The sequence below is a fragment of the Amia ocellicauda genome, chromosome 7 (genome assembly GCF_036373705.1).
Source record: "Amia ocellicauda isolate fAmiCal2 chromosome 7, fAmiCal2.hap1, whole genome shotgun sequence".
NCBI lineage: Eukaryota > Metazoa > Chordata > Actinopteri > Amiiformes > Amiidae > Amia > Amia ocellicauda.
The window spans coordinates 26,550,090-26,571,353 of NC_089856.1; the positions used below are offsets into that span (position 1 = coordinate 26,550,090).

Sequence of the window (21,264 nt, forward strand, 5' to 3'; positions counted from 1 at the left end):
AAACAATACCCCATAATGACAACGTGAAAGAAGTTTGTTTGAAATCTTTGCAAATGTATTAAAAAAAAAAAAAAAAAGCACATGTACATAAGTATTCACAGCTTTTGCTCAATACTTTGTTGAAGCACCTTTGGCACCAATTACAGCTTGGCACACCTATTTTTGGGCAGTTTCTCCCATTCTTCTTTGCAGGACCTCTCAAGCTCCATCAGGTTGGATGGGGAACGTCGGTGCACAGCCATTTTCAGATCTCTCCAGAGATGTTCAATCGGGTTCAAGTCTGGGCTCTGGCTGGGCCACTCAAGGACATTCACAGAGTTGTCTTGTAGCCACTCCTTTGTCATCTTGGCTGTGTGCTTAGGGTCGTTGTCCTGTTGGAAGATGAACCTTCGCCCCAGTCTGAGGTCCAGAGCGCTCTGGAGCAGGTTTTTATCAAGGATGTCTCTGTACATTACTGCATTCATCTTTCCCTCGATCCTGACTAGTCTCCCAGTTCCTGCCGCTGAAAAACATCCCCACAGCATGATGCTGCCACCACCATGCTTCACTGTAGGGATGGTATTGGCCAGGTGATGAGCGGTGCCTGGTTTCCTCCATACATGAGTTCAATCTTTGTTTCATCAGACCAGAGAATTTTGTTTCTCATGGTCTGAGAGTCCTTCAAGTGCCTTTTGGCAAACTCCAGATGGGCTGTCATGTGCCTTTTACTGAGGAGTGGCTTCTGTCTGGCCACTCTACCATACAGACCTGATTGGTGGAGTGCTGCAGAGATGGTTGTTCTTCTGGAAGGTTCTCCTCTCTCCACAGAGACATGCTGGAGCTCTGTCAGGGTGACCATCGGGTTCTTGGTCACCTCCCTGACTAAGGCCCTTCTCCCCTGATCGCTCAGTTTGCCCGGGCGGCCGGCTCTAGGAAGAGTCCTGGTGGTTCCAAACTTCTTCCATTTACGGATGATGGAGGCTACTGTGCTCATTGGGACCTTCAATGCTGCAGACATTTTTCTGTACCCTTCCCCAGATCTGTGCCTCGATACAATCCTGTCTCAGAGGTCTACAGACAATTCCTTGGACTTCATCGCTTGGTTTGTGCTCTGTCATGCACTGTTAACTGTGGGACCTTATATAGACAGGTGTGTGCCTTTCCAAATCATGTCCAATCAATTTACCACAGGTGGACTCCAATCAAGTTGTAGAAACATCATCAAGGATGATCAGTGGAAACAGGATGCACTTGAGCTCAATTTTGAGTGTCATGTCAAAGGCTGTGAATACTTATGTACATATGCTTTTTTTGTTTTTTATTTTTAATAAATTTGCAAAGATTTCAAACAAATGTGGGAAAAGTGAAGCGCTGTGAATACTTTCCGGATGCACTGTATATGAGCCATTTCAGTATATGAGTCCTTTTTTCAGTCCCTTTCATGATTAACCTACTTATGTGAAAGAAACCATATCGTCAAATGAATAATGCAACAAACATATTACATAACAGCATTTTTTGTGAAATATAAAGATTTTATATATTGAGCTAAAACGGGTGTGTGTTATTCAAGATATTCCTGTTTCATCCAGACCAGAGGACATGAGTTGGACTTTTTAAATAGCAATGGCAAATTATGAGTTCCACTTTCATTTTACTTTTTTCTTTCTTTCATAACACACATAAAAACACATTAGTGGTTGTTGTCCTTGGATACTCATTACACCTCTTTTCATAAAGGGACAGTGTACAAGTTGCTGAATCCAAGAGCAAAATTCCAGCGAATCAAATTACATTGTGATTTTTTATTTATTTATAAACTATACACATAACATTGTGACTGTAGGAGATTTGGTCAAAATATGGAAACATAACTTTATATAATTACACATATTACATGTAACTACATTCCAGAGACAAAATATTAACAAAATACAGAAAATGAAAAATATTTAACAAAGGATAGGACAATGACAACATAGAGTGGTTTGGGACAGAACTGAACATGTGATTCTAGTACAATTTGAAAAAAAAAACACGTCCCCATCATAACAGAGAATGCTACACTTCTCTTGGCCCATTATACATTATTGAATAACTAAGAACCATTATATTTTGATTAATCTGTCTTCTACAGAAGCTAAATGACCCAAACAGCCCATAACCCACTGCAAACCTATAGGTTACACAATGCAAATGTAATACAGAATGAGCATTCATGGGTGTTTTCACAAATATATTCTGTTCCTAAGGATTTAGGATTGAGGATGTCAGAATAGGCTGATGTTTTCAATAATGTGACTGTACTCAAAAACATTTAGTGTTATCTAAATAGAAAGAAGAAGTATTTCAAATAATAATTTGTGTACTGACACTACAAAACGTCAAGTTTGACCAATTATCTTGGCTGCTCGATTTACAAAGAATCTTGACAATACCATTATATTAGTGCACTGTATAAAATAGTTTGTGTATTTATCCTGGATGATAAAAAATGCCCTTGTTCAATTTTTAATCAGATAGGGTCAAGGCAATGATTTTCCAACCAGTCCTGTTGAGTTCACTGCTATCCAAAGGTATGCCATACTGAAAGCACTGTATGAATAAGCTTAAGGCATGAGTTTTACTGGCAAGATTTATGTGCCATACACACAGTGGAGTTTTTGTAATAGCCAGCCTGAAAAGCAGTCAATAAATAAAGAATGATCTTACTTGGACATTAATTTGAAGAGTAACATTTCAGATAGTGGGAAAAATATAGCTTTATACAATAACTTTAACTGTGCTTTCAACGTATTACAAAAAGGAGCTGGAAGAACCAAATGAAATAGTGTAGAACCAAATATGTGGGGACTCCATGGGTAGTGCATTAAATAGTTAATACAAATTGATCTGAATGTTCGTTTAGTAAGTGACTAAACAAATCAAATTAAAGGAAGTAAGACAATACTTGTAAATGCCTTCATTCCAAGGCTTTATACAGCATTACATAATCTTCTGCAGTAGATATATTGCTCACTTTTGACCTCTTTATAAGGTTTAATTGAGGCTCTGCATGCATTACTTTTGTTCCTAGCTATGTACACGGGAAGCTGAAGATCACACCATTCTGCAGATCTGGCATTGTAACAATGATCGCATTGTATTTCAAAGAATTGAAAAACTTGTTTAAAATTGTGAAACCTGCCATGGATATATACTTTTCTATTGCTTACTCATCCTACACTCCAGCTGTTCATATTTTGTCCTCATCTGATGCTGAGTCACAGACATAAACTCATTGACATCAAAAGTATGATTTGTATGCCAATGTTTTGGTATTACTAGACATTGAAAAGGTTGTTATGAAAAGTGCTGTATTAACGAAAGGACTGATTGATAGACAGTTAAAAAAATCCCAGCCCCATGCCATAGGGTCACAGCCACACTTTCCCATAACCAATTAACCCACAGTTAGAAGGCGCAGTGCGAGTATGCCAGTCAAGAAGTCCGAAATGCTGCAGCCCAATAACTGTCTGAACTGTCTCCAGATAAAATCCATGCAAAAAGTGGAAATCAATAAAAAACATATTTGTTTTGTGCCTTTACATGTTTGCAGTTGTGATTGGGGAAAACAGACCTTTTTTTCCTCTGGAGCAAAGAGCTCTTGAAACAAATGTAGATACCTGCTATTTTGTATTTGGAGTCATAGAACACCCGGAGACATATAACACAGATAATTTGTTTTTTCATTCCTATTTTCTAATGCACAAGCAAGAAAGGAAGAGGAACCCTAGAAGTTCCTTACAAACTGATTTTAATAAAAACAATTGTTTAATCTTATTTTTTTCCTCTCTTCCTGAGCATGTAATTAAAATGCATGATTGTCGAAAAGCTGGATAGCTACGGCATGTCTCGCCTTTCATTCTATGGGACTTAATTATGAATGATGATGTTTAAATTAGAAATTATGTTTGAACACTGAGGTCCTAACAAATGCAAAATAGTCATTCTGCATTCGAGGAAATACCTACAGTACATAGAAAGAAAATATACATAACAAACTATTTTGACTTCATAAATATGTTATGATGATTTATTGATCTTTCATTGTTAAATCATTGTGTTTAGTCATTTAGGGTGATATGTTGTACCAGATCTTTTCCGAGATTTGTTTTTTCCTGTAATCATATCTAGGTGCGTGACTCAAAAGCTACACCTAATATTTCCATATTACTCATATCAGGAAATAAATTAAATAACTAAAAGGTTACACAAAGTCAAATAATACATATATATATATATATATATATATATATATATATATCATCAGCAGCAGTAGTAGCCTACATTGATCCACCACTGGATGAAGGCCACCCCAAAATGTTTCCACTCGTTGTGTTTTTGATTATCATATACTGTATTAAAAAAACATAAACAACATCAACAAAAAAAATAACTGATTGTACCCAGTAGATGACGTTTGACAATTTCAGCAACCACTGATTTGAATTCTTGGTAGAGTGTATATAAACTGTTTAAAAAAATCAACATATTGTGCTCCTGCTCTGTCCTGATGCCATCACTTCTCCACTGCAAATGAAGATGCTCCTCTTTTCCTCACTTTTCTATTAGACATTCACAGGTGTGGGATGTGCAATGCTTTTCCTCCAGAGGAACATTTGCTTCCCATTTTCTCATTATCAGTCTCTAAATATGTACAATCAAAAAGAGACAATGTACAGAATGTAAAAGAGAAGCATAGTAAATATTATTAAAGCATAATTTTAGATAATGGGTTGGCAAGAGAAATTAAGTGGTGCTCACTTTGCATAAAAGTAAACTGCATTGGAGCTTTAAAAGTAATCTAATATGTTTTACAAATATGCATATTTGGAAACAGCAACCGCATGGTATGCAGGACTATTTTCTTGTTAGGATCATATGAAGAAGTTCGAGGGAAATAGAATTCTGCATGGAATGTCTGTTAAGCAGAAGTCAAGAGGTTACCAGCCTACGTTTACATAAAATGCTAATTAAGTATACACTACAAAATCCTTTGAGAACTTTAACAGTTGATCCTTAATTCTGAAATTATCTGTTAGAAAATAATCAAGTATTAGATCAAAAGCACATACATAACAAAAATCATATTATTATCATCATCATCATCACCACCATCATCATCATAAATCAATCTACCTTGTTCAGCATCTGTTTATAGGCCTTCTCATAGAAAACAGGCAAGTTATAGAGCAGGATAGACAAAATGTGGTGAATGAAGATAATTTGGGTATGGGTAACAAGTTGATTCTCTATGCAGACAGAAAAGTTGAGAAAAATGCAAAAGCACTGTGGAAATGTAGCATGAAATAAAAATGATATGTGTAGGCTAATGCCTATGGTAATACATTTCTCTTTAGTACAATTATTACTTGGGTCATTGCAGAGCCTGTGGTCCTCAGAGGATATATATATATATATATATATATATATATATATATATATATATATATATAAACTCGGGATTTTATTAAAAAAAGGGCGTTTGTATATGAATGTTTACGGAGGATGGAAAATCCATTTCAGCCTTTTCTCATTCACTTAAACATAGCAGGACTCATGTAGAATACAAATTCAATTGTGGAAGAGTAGTTGGCTGGGATATCCCCTTTCTCCTTGCATAAATAAACAGTCTATTATTATTATTATGATGATGATGATAATGATGATGATGTTAATTTCCTTTCTGCTCCTGAATTCACCGTTGCATCAGTTTTAGTGTCCTCTCTGTGTTATGAATTGTATCATATTTTTCATTTATTTTGTTCTATTTGTTTTTCAATAATTAATATATTCATAGACCCTGATTACCTTAAAAACACTATCACCTGCCTACCAGCCTAAAATTAAAAATTAAAAACCCAGTACTTGATGGCAGCTAGTTATTCTTTAAAGCAGTGAAAACCCATCATCAATATAATCACTGTCGTAAAGCGGAGTTTCTGTCATAGGGAACAAAGTGAAATACAATCCTCCATTCCAGTGTTTAATATTAAGATGGTAAGGCTTTACAGTTTACAGGCAAAACTGGAATAACTGACTACTGAACCATGCATTGTGAGCTGTCATTTGATATGTTGGAGCACTGAAAACATAATCAAATTAAAATATATGGTAACCTGGATTATCAAAGGGGGGCTAGGAGAGAAGACAATATGTGAGCAGAGACAATGACCACCTCCAGTGGTCACTGCCCCTGCTGCAACTTTTTTTGTCTGTTTTACCCATTCATTGAGTTCACATTAGATTCTGTGTTTTACAGGACAATTGGCAACTGAGGGATTTCAAATCAGGACAGATATGAAGGCTTCTACATTTTCAAAAAAAAACTTCTTCAAGTGTTAGTGTGTCTGCTCATAGAACAGTTTCAAATTCAAACTAGTCCTGTTATTTACTAAAGGTTAGTAACATAACCTTCAAATAACGTAGTGTCTGATAAAGATTCCTGCAAGAAAACAATATTGCCAATAATATATACATGCAGGAAACCAATGTTGTGTTGTATTTAATATATTTAATGGACAACGCCAGCATACGTATACACCCAGATTAATAGATCAATAGAAACACTTCCCAATAAAGATTTTGGCAGTAATTTGCTTCTGTGGAAAACGTCAGGGTGTAATAACAATGTTGAATCAAGTGATTAATGTATTTGCCAATTATAGAAGAAAAACAGATTACACATCTTACAATTTCTAAGAAATTCAGTTTAATCCACTGTGTTAACCACCTCCCCAAAATATTGTGCAAGCTAATGCTTAAAAATAGACTTTAAACACTAATGTTTGCTGCATAAAATGTGTATTTATAATATTATCTTTATCCAAACAGTTAAAATGTATTCACTATAATTTTCTTTACTACAACACCTTGTAAAATGCACCCAAGTATGATATTTTTAATGAAGGAAGACTAATGCTGAACACTGACTTAGGGTTTGTTATAATTAATGTATATATTTTTAGGTTTCATCCATATCTGCATATATAATATTCCAAATATTCCTGTGCTAAAAGTACCATAACATATTATGCCCAGTCAAAGTCATTATGTTCATGTTTTAACACATTTGTTCTCTGAGTGCACATATAATTATACTATTTTGCAGTATAAGGACATCACAGGGAGTATTTGTGTCTTGCTTTGGACATACAGTAAAAATATATGTATGGTTCAACAAAGTAAATGAAGCTACTATATACATAGCTTACATAGAAGTGGACACTTGCTGGTCTGTGTGTTCAAATGCTTGCAACCTAATTCTTATAAATAAATCAAGATTGAGGAATAGCTGTGTTGTGTTTTAATTTCTTTGTTTTTTAAACAACTTAAATCACCTTGAGCCTGTAAGCACCTGGTCAAAACACATTCTTGTTTTCCATTCACATAATGAACAATGCATGCATAAAGAAAAAAGGAAGAATGGGAATCTGGAAATTGAAACAGCTGGCTTCTAATTAATCTGTTCAAACAATTTAATTGAGATTGCAACACTCTTGTCACTTCCCTCTCTCCTTCATAAGAGAAGTCAGCTAAGCCAGAAAAAAGTTTAGTACCGGCTGTAATAAAACACCTTCATTAAAGGGAACTACATTTGTACTTTTCCACTTGTAATCTGATGTTCTATATGATTTAATGTGTGTTTGTATGTGTGTACTTTACCTTCTGAATTAAAAGCTGCCACTTTTCAGATACAACCTGAAATGAAATTTGAAGTGAATTACTAAGCTAATGGAGTTGCCCCTTTCCAACAGCACAACCTCCTTTGTTTGGAACAGACCACACCAATGAATTATAATATTTCTTGATTAAGTTTGGTTAAGTGTGAACAAGAATTAAACAGCTCAGAGAATAAATAGATAAAAATGCATTGTTGAGTGCCACTCGTTTTTTTTTTTTTTTTTTTTTTTAATCAAGCACTACACTCAGTACAGGGCTGCGGCTGAATTCCGGTTTTGGAATAAGTTAGTTAATGGGATCATCAATTTCTGTAATGGTATAATGTTATTCTCAATTATACATTTGATAATACTCAAAACTGGCCATGACACTTTTTGAATTTAAGCAGTAATCTCAATACTGAATGAATGATTTTTTTAATTATGTTGTTTATTGCATTTTCATTGCTAAATTAAGCCCTACTTTAAATGACACCAGACTTTTGGTAGTGAAATGAAGACCACTGTGTATATTATTATTATTATTATTATTATTATTATTATTATTATTATTATTATGTTCAGGGTACTTGAAAACAATCTGAGGACATACGGTATACCAAGGCATAATGATTGGACATATCATGGTACAAATTACTTCCTGATACTTGCAATAGCCATATAGATACACGGCAACGTCTAATATATCAAAATAAGTTGTTGACACCAGAGATACAAAGTAGTCACTGACTCGAGTTGCTTACAATCGCAGGGAAAACAAAGAATCAAACCAACAGAAATCGCACACCACACTATGCATGTAGATTGTGTAGAGGCTGCGATTAGTAGAGACAGATGTTCAAACGTACAATACCCATTTAAGTGCTTTGTTTTCATAACGCCAGTCTAATTACATGCACCAGTGACGTTTAGAGTGGGGACTAAAAAGGAAAACGTGGTTGATTATATATGTGTAAATCACAATGCACAATTTGCCTTCATACAGTAGATGTTTTTCCCCCGCAATTGTCTGTCAATCTTTCCTTAAATAGGCTAACACTAGATTAAAGAGGCTGTTTTCGTTGTTCTTGCACCACTGAATGGTCGCGTTCGATTCTGCGCCGCTCCGCCAATGGGATCGGTGGGATTCTGCAGATCTGCGCCCAACTGCGGAAATCTGCGCTTCAAGAACACGACCAAGGCTCCGTGCCTTCTAGCTGACCGCAGTTGTCTGCTCTGAAAAGACCTTTGTGAAACGGTACCCAGCTCGGTAACAGTATTCACCCAGTACGAGAGAAGGGGCGTCTCGGCACAATCCGACCGCCCTCCTCCCTGACCACTCCCGGCATCTCTGATTGACACTATTTTGCAGATCTGCTATCTCTTGTGCATTTGCTCGATTTGGTCGCAGCTTTCCACGGTGTGTGCAGGCGCCATGCACACGGTGCTAAGCATGTCCTCTTTACACACACCAAGGTATCACCTTTAGCACTGCTACGGCTGCACATTTTAGCGGGATTTGCTGATATCGACGGGATTTTATTCCAGTTTTCTTTTTGTCTTAAAACCAAACCAGATCACAGCACAGCATTGGTCGGAAGCTCCCATTTACTACGACCTGAAAAGCGCACTTGCACCGGGAGGATTGCGTCTCGCTTCATTTATTTGTTGTTGTTGTTTTTTTCCATCTTCAATTTCTTTGGTGAAATAAACATGGCGAGCGATTCTCCGGCGAGAAGTCTGGATGAAATAGATCTGTCAGCGCTGAGGGTAAGTTTGGCTAAGTGGCGGATTTAATGTCAGTCTTTTTTTTTTTTTATTCCGCTATCAAGACGGTAAAGAAAATGGGGTTGATGTGAAAATGCTTTGCACCTGATCAAGCTCTGATGAATAACACGACCAGAAATTACACCAACTTGGGATTGATGCTGGCGACGGATTTTTTTAATACTTTGGTCCTGGTGGAAATTGACAAGCCAGTGTATTAAAAGACAAAGATAACCGCTAACCTTTATACAGTAGGTTTAATACTAGATTGCCGGGATTATGTTCAGCCATATAAAGAAACACACACCCCAGAAATGCAATGGTTGTGTGTGTGTGTGTGTGTGTTTTATTCTCCCTAACAGGCTTTTAAAAACAGAAAACGTTTGTTTCCTCCTTCGTGCAAAGCGGATGGTGGATAGTTTGTGAAAATATAACCTGTTTAAAAGACACCGCTGAAACATTATAACGCAAACCGATATATCGCTAAAATGTGATGCACGGCTTGGAGAATCTTTATATAAGGGAGCTGCTGTCTAGCAGTGCAATCTGCTCCACTTTATTGTAACATCGCTGGAACTGAGGCAGTCTCACCCAGCCTTTGTATTTTGTAACACACTTGTGCTTAATTGTGGCGATGCTCAGTTTAGCGTGCATTTCGTTTCGTTTAGTACATGATGGAGGATGATAAGATGGTCTAGTGCAGAGCAGTCTGTTTTAATCCCGATTACCTTGTTTGCCAAATTCGATTTCATTTTATTTAGGGCCAACGTAACCTCATTAGTCCTCAATTAACCGTCACTAACGCTGATTTGAATGTACAGTTTAATTTTATTCGATGTGTCCATTTGTTTGGTATTCATTGCTTTGAAGGCATTTTCCTTCATCTTTATGACGAGAATACCTCCAGACTGGAGTGGATGGCTGGTGCATGATTCTGGATGTATGCTCGCAATTCTTTTGTCTCCATGCCGAAATGATTTCTCCCATATATATTGTATGTATATGGGTTATGCATCTCGTTTCCTGCTGCTGTTCCTGAGGTGTCGTCTCCGAGGATGGCATTTCTGTGCAAGTTTTGCATGTGAGCAGCGAAATCATTTAGTAGATGACAGTTGTTATGCAATTTGACCTTAACTACGGTAATGTGATTGATACGTGTTAAATGAATATATGCATGGTACAATGGGAAACAAACATACCGTCATACATGCATGCATGTGATATAATTGGAAGGCAGACTGGATGCATCTTATCCCTTTTAAGCAGAAGACCATGTTGTTTTTTTGTCATTATGCTGCATCACATTTAAGGTGCTAATATACTGAATATTGCAGAAAACTATCCATGACCCTACATGTGTCTTTCAACCTTTCATATTCTTAATCCAACCGCATAGCATTATTTCAAGCCACCAATGACATTGCAGTGAGGGTTTTACAGTTATGATTGTAATGATCCCTTATGGGCACTATCATAAGCTTTAATTGTGTTGTGATAATAACACCTTTTACACAGCTGGGTACATTTCAATGGCCAGTGTAGTTGGAGGCAATATGTACACTCCCAAAGGGATTCATTCAGGTAACAGAAAGTTTGATTTTGAATGAGTACAATCACTAGAAATACTATAATGTATTTGATATAAATATGATCAGTGGGTAATGACTCTATTAATGCAACGAGACTTACTGTGTCTTTAAAATGAAATAATTAATAAATAACATTAAATAAGCCCTGCAGTCTCCAAAAGTATTCAGCACCAGGTGAAATATTGCTCTGACCGCCGCAGGGATTTAGTGTCTTTTCAAAACCATCACTTAAGAATTTGGCGGTGCTGCAGATTTGAACATGTCCTGGTATTTATTTTGTGCATGCTCTTCATTGTAACATACATTTGCATATATGCGCTGTTTCAAATAACTCCAAACCCTGGGGCTGTTAAATTAGCACAAGGCAGTCCTTTTGTTTTGAATACTTATTTCCAAATGGCATGTAACTGCCTACATACAGGTTTAAATAATATGTATTACAGTAAAGAAAAACAAAAATGACCCATGGTGTCAAAAAAGCAAGCATGCTATTTAGAGACTACCAATTTAACCAGGTATTTTACAGAGTGTTACCTGTTAATACAAATCTCACACAAGATATTCTGCTAGGACATATCCGTGTTGTAAGATGAAGAGTTGTTCACATATTATAGGGTTTATAACATTGATTTTCTCCTTCCAGCTGAAAATACTTGAAATACTATAAACAGACTAATCCCTTTTGGTACAGATATATTGTTTTGTTCACCCTATTGGAATCACCATTATATAATATGTTTATCTGTATAAAATACCTCTACAATAGCAGTTAATTGGAGCTTTACTTTGCCAGCATGGGGAGGAGAATACTGTCTAATAGTACTTTTTGCCATCTCCCTTATGTTTAAGCCATATGGCGGTCCTTATTTGGAAGTAAATGTACCAGGCAGAGACAAAGGCAAAATATGAATCCATACTCCGCACTTAGCCTTGATGTTGGGGTATGAAATGGCAGGTTTAATTCCCAGAGTGAGGCAGTGTCTGTATTTTCATACACTCCCTTCTGTACTGTCAGTGCTTCGGGATGAACACAGTCAACCCCCCTTCTCCCCTTCCACCAATTACATTCCTATTGTCAACTCTGCTCACTATCTCAAAGGTTTTCACGTTGAGATAATGGATAGTGTATCAGAAAGGTACCAAAAGCTATAGTGTATTTTATTTGCATAGAGATCTGGTTTATTTTCTCTTGTGTATATGCATGTGTATATATGTGTATACATCAAATTAATTGTATTTGAAGATATTTCAGAACACTGAAGCTTTTAGTATATGTTCTGGAGTGCATCTGAACCAATAGAATTTCCTTACTTTCTTCTTGTAGTTTGGTTGGGCTTCCTAAATTTAAATTTCTATTTTGTTTTATTGATAATAGCCTTTTGACAATAACAATCTCTGAAGGTTGCAACTCCAGTATTATGTTGTTGTTACACCTAAGCCAAATAAATGTCAGTCCCATAAAAGTAAAGTCAAATTAAACAAGCCTTCCTAATTTCAGCACTCCAGTTTTTCCAGAAAAAGCAACTTCTCGTTCTCTACAAATATGTGCTTTCTGCTTTGTAGAGAACGGTTCTCAATTATGAAAAAACAAATAGGCTACAGTTTGCATTATTAAATGTTAGATGTTTTTGTCCAAATAGATTGAGTTTGGGAGCCATTGAACTTTGTTCTGTAGAAATCTTGATGAACACCATTGTTAGTACATCTGCAGCACAAAAGCTTTGTCTGCTGTGTAAAACAATTTTCTGCACAAAGCTGATGTTTTCAGAGATGCTGGAAAGTGAATTATTGCCCTTATTCTTTGGCAGAATTAGGAGAGGTTTACTGCAGTTCACATTGTTCACCCGCATGTGAGCTACAGTTTTCATTTGATTCCATTTTCATAGGACAAAATATATATTTTGTATATTTTACTAAGTAGGCCTATACTTTTACATTCCTTTTTTTTTTTTTTTTTTTTTTTTTTTTACCAAAACAGAAGGCTTCTTGATGGTGGGGAGAGATATTATTGTGTAAGAATTCCAGAGTTTGTGCAGACAGAAATGTATATTTATTGTGAGGTGGTCTGTCAGCTGTATTTTCAGGGACCCCAGCACTTTCAGCTGTTCTCCAGAAAATAGGTCACCCAGAAGCTGAAAGTTTGCACATGCTCAAATTAAGTGGTCTCCGTACCACACATTTATCACTATGAATGCATAAGCATTACCTGCGGTCATACTGTGTCTAGTGAAGCTCCTGAGTCAGGCAATGACAACATTAAGATTGCATAACCCAAAAACCTGTGGTAAGGCACATGCAAAATATAGTAACATTGCACCTGCACTTTCAACAGATCTGCTTGTACCATCAAGTTTCAAGTCTTTTAATACAAAACACTAAAATGATGCGACACTTTAGTGAAAATGGGCAATATGCTTTTGCTTCCCTTATTCCAGTTAGCAATTTGAGGGGCGGGTTAGGCTGAGATATGGTTTAATTTGCCAAAAGGAAATTTCTGAAGCTGGTCATAGATGATCACAATAGGCTGGTTCTGGTATTTGAAAGTGTGCCAGACACTTGTTTGCAGTGCCAGCAATGACAAAAGCTGGCATTTCAACAGTGAAGTGTAGAAATCAGGGGATCTTGGTTGTGTCAGAACATCTTCTTTGTTATGTAAGAGCAACGATTGGAATTGCAACCAAGTGTTTGCTTTGCCTCTTTCATACTATGCAATATCCCAGACTTGTAAACCGGCATCATTAAGACTTTTGGGGTGCATTCTTTCTGCTATACAGAATTCTAATATTGGTACCACCTTAAGACTATATTCCAAACATTCATATTAAGGCTATCTGAATAATAGAAATGTAATTTGCAATTTCTGGATGAGGAATCTGTCAGACTGTCCAATTTTGGACTTTAAAAACAAACAAAAAAAAAGCTCTTAATCATAATTTTTATGGGGAAATTAATAAAATAACAGCTACAGAGAGAGAGGGAGGGTCAAAAAAGATGTAAATACAGAGTGGCAGTTCTTGGTGACTCGTTCAGTTATAGGCAAACACTGAAATTTTGCTATGGTTAATTTGTTAGGTGGGCAGGCAAGGGGCTGTATACCCCAGTACTCTCAGATACTGATGCATGAGTGCCAAGTGTAAAACCATTTGTAAGTGCAAAGAGTGAATAGAACTTTAATCAATAAGCAAATGAAAGGATTTTTTCCACCCTTTTGAAATAAACAGAACTATGCTTTGCCAAAGCCTGTGCATGTTCAGAATGTGAGTGTCAACACAGGACTTATACTTGTTACCTCTTGACGAATGAGAAAACCGTGTACAATAGAGCTCACTGTAGATGTTCTAAGTCATTCATCATTATCCCACCAGTGTTGAAAATATTTTATCAGAGCTTGTGTTGTTCGTTGAAACTTAAGGAGGTATGGTATTCATTTAGTTGTCCGCAGTAAACCAGGGATTTTCCACCTGCTGAAAGCTAATGGGGGGAAAATCAACATTAATCTGGCAATTTCCTGCAGTCTTATTATAAAGTCTGATTTTGCTTTTGTACCGACATTCCGTAACGAAGCATATTAAAAATACACCCTTCTCCATTGCTGTTGTTCAGCTCAGTCATGTTTAGTCCTGTTTAGGTGTTCTGGGATGTCAAAGCTGCATCCCCATGTTTAACTCACCCACCCAATTGTTAGTGTGTCCTGTGCTTTGCTTGTGCATTTATATTTTATATTTTTGTATAGAGAATAACTGCATGCTGAGCCCTCCCCCATCCATTTATCATTCATCAGACTTTTCTAGCGGAGGCTGTTGGTTTTAAATAGTGGAGACAACCGCATGCTTTGCCCGTCTGCCTGTTTTCATTCTGCTCGGCCCAGTATCTTGCCTATTCTCTGGCCTGAAGCAGGTTTTTAATTGACCCATTTCCTGCCTGTAAAGTGAAGTGTGGATTTTAATTGATAATTTCTGTTTTTTATTATTTGGTTCATTAGAAGCACTGCAGCAATGCCAGGCCGCTAGAACGAGTGGCTGTGTTGTAAACAAGAGCTTTGATACAGTCCCTGTTTGATTAGGAACTGGAGCCATTGAGGAAAATTATATATTTTGCATTTGTTTCCTTTTTTTTTTTTAATCCCTCCGCCCCCCAGAAACATTGAAAAACTGCCTGGGATAAAATCCTGTTAAGCAGTGTTCAACGTATTCACAGTGCAAGACTGAAACTGTGATATTTGCAGTGGAATTTGAATGTTGGAAGATTAATACATTTTCGTGTGACCTTGAATGAAAAAAGGCAGTCAGTTTTAGCAAATCCCTGAACCACATGACTGATAAAACTATAATTCTTTTATTATTTTTATTTATTTTAAAGTGATTATTTACAAGCAACTGATATCACTTTTCCTTTTTTTCATGGGGATAACACCTATATGTTTTTTGGACTATATAGGCCAGTAGTACAGGAGGTCTCAATAGATTTTTTGTAGCTCTGTGTTCCTTTAAACATCTCACTATGCTACATTGTATAACACTACTGTATTACACTACACTTTGTTATGAAGGAAAGCATCTCTGTATTATATCAAGCACAGAGACAACAGCCACTCTGCAATCTCTGTGGTGTTGGGATACCCCGCCGATAATTACAATACAAATTAATGCATCCGTCACTTGGTCGTGGAAAGTATGATTAATTCAGTCTGGAATGGAATTAAGTTTTTACATAATGTATGGCGCTACCTTATTAAAAAGGAACAGCAATTGAAAAAACATATGAAGACAAATGATATCTGTCTATGTAAATATGCACACACATGTAAGCCGGTTGCAATGCAGGTATGTTGTGCACAACGTGTCTTTGCAAGTATCAGGCTGTTTTTCTTGTGCATGGAAAGATGATAAGGGTGTATGTATCCATTGAGAAATTGTCATGCTGTCTCTTTTACCCAGCTCCAGCGCTCTTTGGTGCCTTGTAATGAGGAGAGTTGACATTAGCTGCTAGACGGGAGAATTAGACACATGACAGTTGAAATACTATCATTTTGGGTTATTCTACACAAGATATGTGGGCATCACAGCGCAGTAATGGAAAACAAGCTATGCTGGGTGGCTAAAGTATATATTGTGTGTTTCTGTATATAAACTCCTACTAGCTGTCAGACCATTAGGGGCAACATCGAGGGGAATAATTCAGACTGCAGGGAGCAGGCAATGTAAACCAAAATCCCTGTAGAAAGAAGTCCGCCTTTACTCCTAGGCAGAACACTTTTTCTTCCCACCTGACTCCATTAGTAAAGTGCAGGGGTCGGAATTAGCAATTTTGTAACTCTTGGTCTTTATATGAGATATTAAAGATGGAAGAAGAAAAATTGTCTACCAAGAAGTCCTTTTGCTTGCTATAGGTTTTTATTTTTCCTGTTTAAAATATGGTCAGTGTTACAGTGGAAACATCAACAAACTGCCTTTTGCATAGACTTTTCAGTAGATCATGAAATATGCATCACAGCTGCTATATGTATAGTATGCTTTAAATAGCTTCCATTTACATGGGTGACACATACAGTGTAGTTCTTCACGAAATAACCATATCCAACGTGTTACAGTTTATAGCAGGACATCGTGTGTTGTGGAAATTGTAGCCTTAAAACACTTCTCTGGAACAGGTTGCTGAATTAAGAGTGAACTGAAAATTCCTGTCAATACTACAGATTGGCGCATACTGAATTTCATTTTGTCATTTCTGCTGTTCTGACACCTAAGCCTAAATATTCAGCCTAGGCTATCGGTTGCTTCCCGCTCATCTTTGCTGCCGCTTTTTAAAGGACCTAAAAACTTGTGATCTCAACTTGGGATGAGATCACACTAGGTATACCTGACTAATAATTCTGTAGCGGCATGTACCAGATCGTTTTTATTTTTTCACCTCTGAACAGTGTATTGGCACTGTAGTATTAGCCACCAGACACTGCAATCAAGGTAATGTAAACTTAATAGCTCCTTTGACCAGATGGTAGTGCTTTACCAAATGTGTGGCTTGCTCTGTGTTTGCTCTGATGCTCCCTGGAGACTTTTACCTTCCTTTTTTTCTCATTCATGCCCCTTTTTAGTTGTCCTCATCTTGCTTTCCACCTCCTGACTTACTTGAGCAGCTGCTTTGAGACAAATTCATAAAGACTCGAATAGAATCTTGAAGCCATCTAGTTAGTCTCTTGTGCCATTTCTTCTGTTAGTGTGTCACTGTTTTTACTGATTTGTTTGTTGTTTTGGCGCCCCCCAAAAAATCTTGATCTGCTTTTATTAAAGCCAAAGTTGATTTCATGGATGCCAATATATCTGTACCAGTTCTCGAAATTGATGGCTCCTGATTGTATAACCAACTTCACAATGTTTCAAAGGCTGTCACACTCAAATCAAGTAGTAATGAAGAGGGAGAGGACACTGAATGCTCAACTATTTCGCAGCCATTAGACAGAAGCGATCTGCCAGTTAGAAAGAGACAGCCAAAGGTAATGCGTTGGTAAGGCTCACTTCTTGGTTTTTGTTCTGTGGCATGTCTTTCCTGCAGTTCTAGTGAAACACTGTGCATCAAGGTACATATCCGATAGGATGTCAGCTTCTACAGTAATACTTAAAGACATCCCAAGTACCATATCAGTCTCTCTTGCTTTAAGGATCCCTTTCTTCTGACGGCTCTGGATTCATCTTGTTGTACTGAGTGGCAGCTGCTGCAGACCACCTAGAAAGGGAATTGTGAGTAGTCATGCATCGCTTGCTGACAAAAAAAACAAAAAGACAAATTTACATCTCAGTCAATGCTGAAGTTGAAGCTTTGGCAAAAGGAGGAAGGACCGGCTTTCTCTGACAGTCATTTTGTACAATGCAGGCAAGAGGCACGAGATGCTGCAGAAGGTTTTTTTTTTATTTATTTTTTCCTCCCCTTCAGCAACAGCAGTTCCTTTGAACATCCATACTAACGGCAGCATCATCACACCATTTCTGGTGAGCTGGACAAAAAGTGACAACTAACCACTTGGAAAAAATGTCTGCATACATCCGTCTGCTTTGGGAGGCGTTGTTTTGCAAATCTTGCAATGGAATGATTTTGCCGTTCTGCTACAGATTTTTTCAAAATTTGTTTTGGAGAACCAGAATAAAATGTTTGAGCATCTACCAACACACCAGTTTATGTTTGGAAAACCCCCATGTGCAGTTAAATATGTAGGGGCGAGAGATTCTGAGACACAACAGATTCGCGAGCACAGCATAAATGATCAGAACCTCTAATGGAGGCAGTGCGGTATACAGATGATCACTCATGAAAAATTGAACACGATAGGATTAAAAATGTGACCTTGCACATTAATGCAGTATGAAAAAAATGTGGACTGGTTACGAACTGAGCAGTGTTCAGTACATACTGTCTTACAATATTTTTAGAATGAATTGAGAGCTTCTTAGCACATATTCTTTGTTTTTGTTTTTCTTGGAAGAAAGCTGTTTAAAATTGTTTTTTTTTGGTTCCTCTTTAGTAGTGTGGATCTGTGGTGATAACATGCTTTTTTTTGTGGGGGGCGGTGGATTTTAACCACATTTCAAATTTGATTTAACAGTTGTCCAACTTTTTTTGTGTCCTTCCCACACAAACCTTAATGATGGTATCATTTTTCATGGGTATACATGCTAGTTTGTGCTTTGGTTTTGAAAGGAGTTAATCTTAGTTTTGCATCTGAGTTACAGGAAAACACAGTGGCATTATTTTATGTAAATATCAGAGAAATATTGTCTTCCATTGAAGTGTGGTATAGTGGTTTCATTTTAACTCTTGCTCAACCTTGCTTCATAATATGTGAACTTGTTTGTGAGGTTGGGATTTTTCTTATCAGCTATCCTCTGAAACTCAACACTCAATGAAAAGGTTCCATGTCTGATACTGAATGCCAGCTATTGTTCAAATAACTTGGCAACTTCAGTACTCGGACTAATGGCTGTGGTTGTTTTTGTTCTTCCTTTTACCTCTGTGTTTAGACTTGCTTATACAAGAGGCACTATGGGAGATTGTAGATTGGACACCCAGAGTCTCAGGCACATACCATAATGGTCCTGCTTGCTTGGGTGGTGTTACTGAGTTGCAAGAGGAGTTTTGTGTGGTTATTCCATTTCATCAAAATAGTCTGATAGCCCTTCTCTGCGGTTGCGACCAATATTCCAAAACCCCAATGTTCGTGAATAGATAGATTTTGTTGACGTCCTGGAAGTATTCTCATGCCCGCATGGTGCAGTGTGACTCGGTCTGATAGCGGGGAAGTGAGTTGGACCATAACTGCCACCTCCCTTGTTGATGGTTTTCATCTGCTTCCTGGTGTCACTCCAAAAGAGGCAGGACTTTTTTTTTCTTCCTGTCTGAGCATTTGAACCCTGATGTCTCCAAAGATCGAAGAACAGTCCCCTTTTGAATATTCCTAAAACCAGTTTATTTTCTTGGTTGTTATAGATGTGCCTTTTCTCCTTCTAAACTGAAGCAATGTTTTCAAAGTGTTTTCTCTCCAAAAAATAAAACCTCTCTTTGCAAATGTACCTTGGAAATCAGTCTAACAATGAAGAGCTTATTTTGTGTTGCTTCCATCATCTCCTTGCGTCTGGATGTTAAAGTAGAGATGCTGCAGGGAAGACCTTATTCTAACATTCCTCTCTGAGAAATATAGGAACATTTTATGCTAGGATATTAGTAGACCATAAATGAAAAAGGTATCATTCAGGTAGCCAATGCATGTAACGGGTCATTTCACATCTTAATGCAAGACATTAGTCACATAAGAAATAATCAATTTCTAGCTAATATGAAAGTTGGGAAGAAAAACAACCAGACAGGCAATAATCCATCCATTTTGATAAGTGTGCAGAATTACTATTCCAAGTGCTTTTTCAAAGTACTGTATTTTCAGCAAAATGTATGCTATTCAGTTTATTTTTGTTGTTTTGGGTTTCCTTCTTGCAGTTTTTGTCCATCTATTCTCTATAACAGTCCTCGTCCACTTGCAGAACTCATGCCTGTATTAATTTGCACACGGGGTGCTGTAATCGGATTCCAGCTGTGAACTCAGACAAAACCTCTGAAAGAATGAATTGATGTTGAGTGTATTTGTGAGTGTATGCATGTACATGGGCATAGGTTACTCTTTTATTTAATTTTATCCAGTCCTTCAGATGTGGTTGAATATTATTTTATTTGACTTATGGAGCTGTACCACAGTACCCCCCCAGCTTGCACATACACACACAAACGCTATGGGTTTTGGATTATTGTATGGTGTGACGCAGCAGGTGTTAGGCTTCCTGTGAGACTCTGGAGAAGCTGGCTGGCTGGGCATTAATTGACCACGAACACTCTCACTGCTGCTGCTTTTTTTTTTTTTTTTTTTTCCTCTCTTCAGCCCATTATTGTTCAGTTCCTGGCTCCTCACTCTCACTGAGTTGTGTGCTCACAGCCAATCAACAGTGCTTACAGGCTGTCTGCTGAAATTGCACATCTTCACACGCTGGTATGGGGGTGGTTTTGTCATGAATGTGAACCGGAAGGTCACACGTGGAGCGAGCACAATTCAATCTGATCAACCCCAAGCAGTTCGTTTTTTTTACCATAATTACGCCTGCTTATAAATCATATCTGCACCACTTATTCCTTTTAAAAATAGTAAAAAAATAAATAGCCTTAATCACAACCACCATAATAGACTTAACCACTTCCTAAGGATCACAGTGTTCTGTGAATACAGCCTTTGAGTCAGTGGTACATTGAAAAGACCAAGCCTTCTCAACATTTCTGTTGGACATAATTATCTTTTGTAGAAAGCACTTGAGATCAAACTCCGTTAATAGCTGTGTCTAACAAATCGCCACAGTTACCTTTGATTAGTCTCTCCCTCCATGTTTATAAATGTATAACAATGTGATGCACCTTAAGAATGCACCTGTGCGATGTGAAATTATATCTTTACATTGATTTAAAGGAATATTTTTTTAATGTTTTTGTAAAACAAATATGCACAGTACAATTTCAGATCTTTTTTTTTTTTTTTCGTTTTGGAAACATTTTGAAACTGTGGAGTAGTGGTTAGGGCTCTGGACTCATAACTGGAAGGTTGTGGGGCAGTGCTGTTGTACCCTTGAGCAAGGTACTTCTTAGATTGCTCCAGTAAAATGCCCAGCTGTATAAATGGGTACAAATGTAAGTCGCCCTGG

At 37.3% G+C, this 21,264-nt stretch overlaps 1 protein-coding gene across 9 annotated transcripts in view; it reads left to right on the plus strand.

Moving 5' to 3' along the window:
* Positions 1 to 8,928: 8,928 nt before the first annotated feature.
* LOC136753090 (traf2 and NCK-interacting protein kinase) overlaps positions 8,929 to 21,264 on the plus strand; it is a 118,175-nt gene continuing 105,839 nt past the window's right edge. For 3 of the 9 annotated variants that reach the window (XM_066708921.1, XM_066708924.1, XM_066708920.1), the window contains exon 1: positions 8,937 to 9,452. In XM_066708921.1, the coding sequence (XP_066565018.1) occupies positions 9,396 to 9,452 (57 nt within the window). In that variant the 5' untranslated portion in view covers positions 8,937 to 9,395. Of the gene's footprint in view, positions 9,453 to 21,264 lie in introns of all 9 variants that reach the window. The other 6 variants (XM_066708923.1, XM_066708925.1, XM_066708926.1 and 3 more) reach the window with 3 other exon arrangements.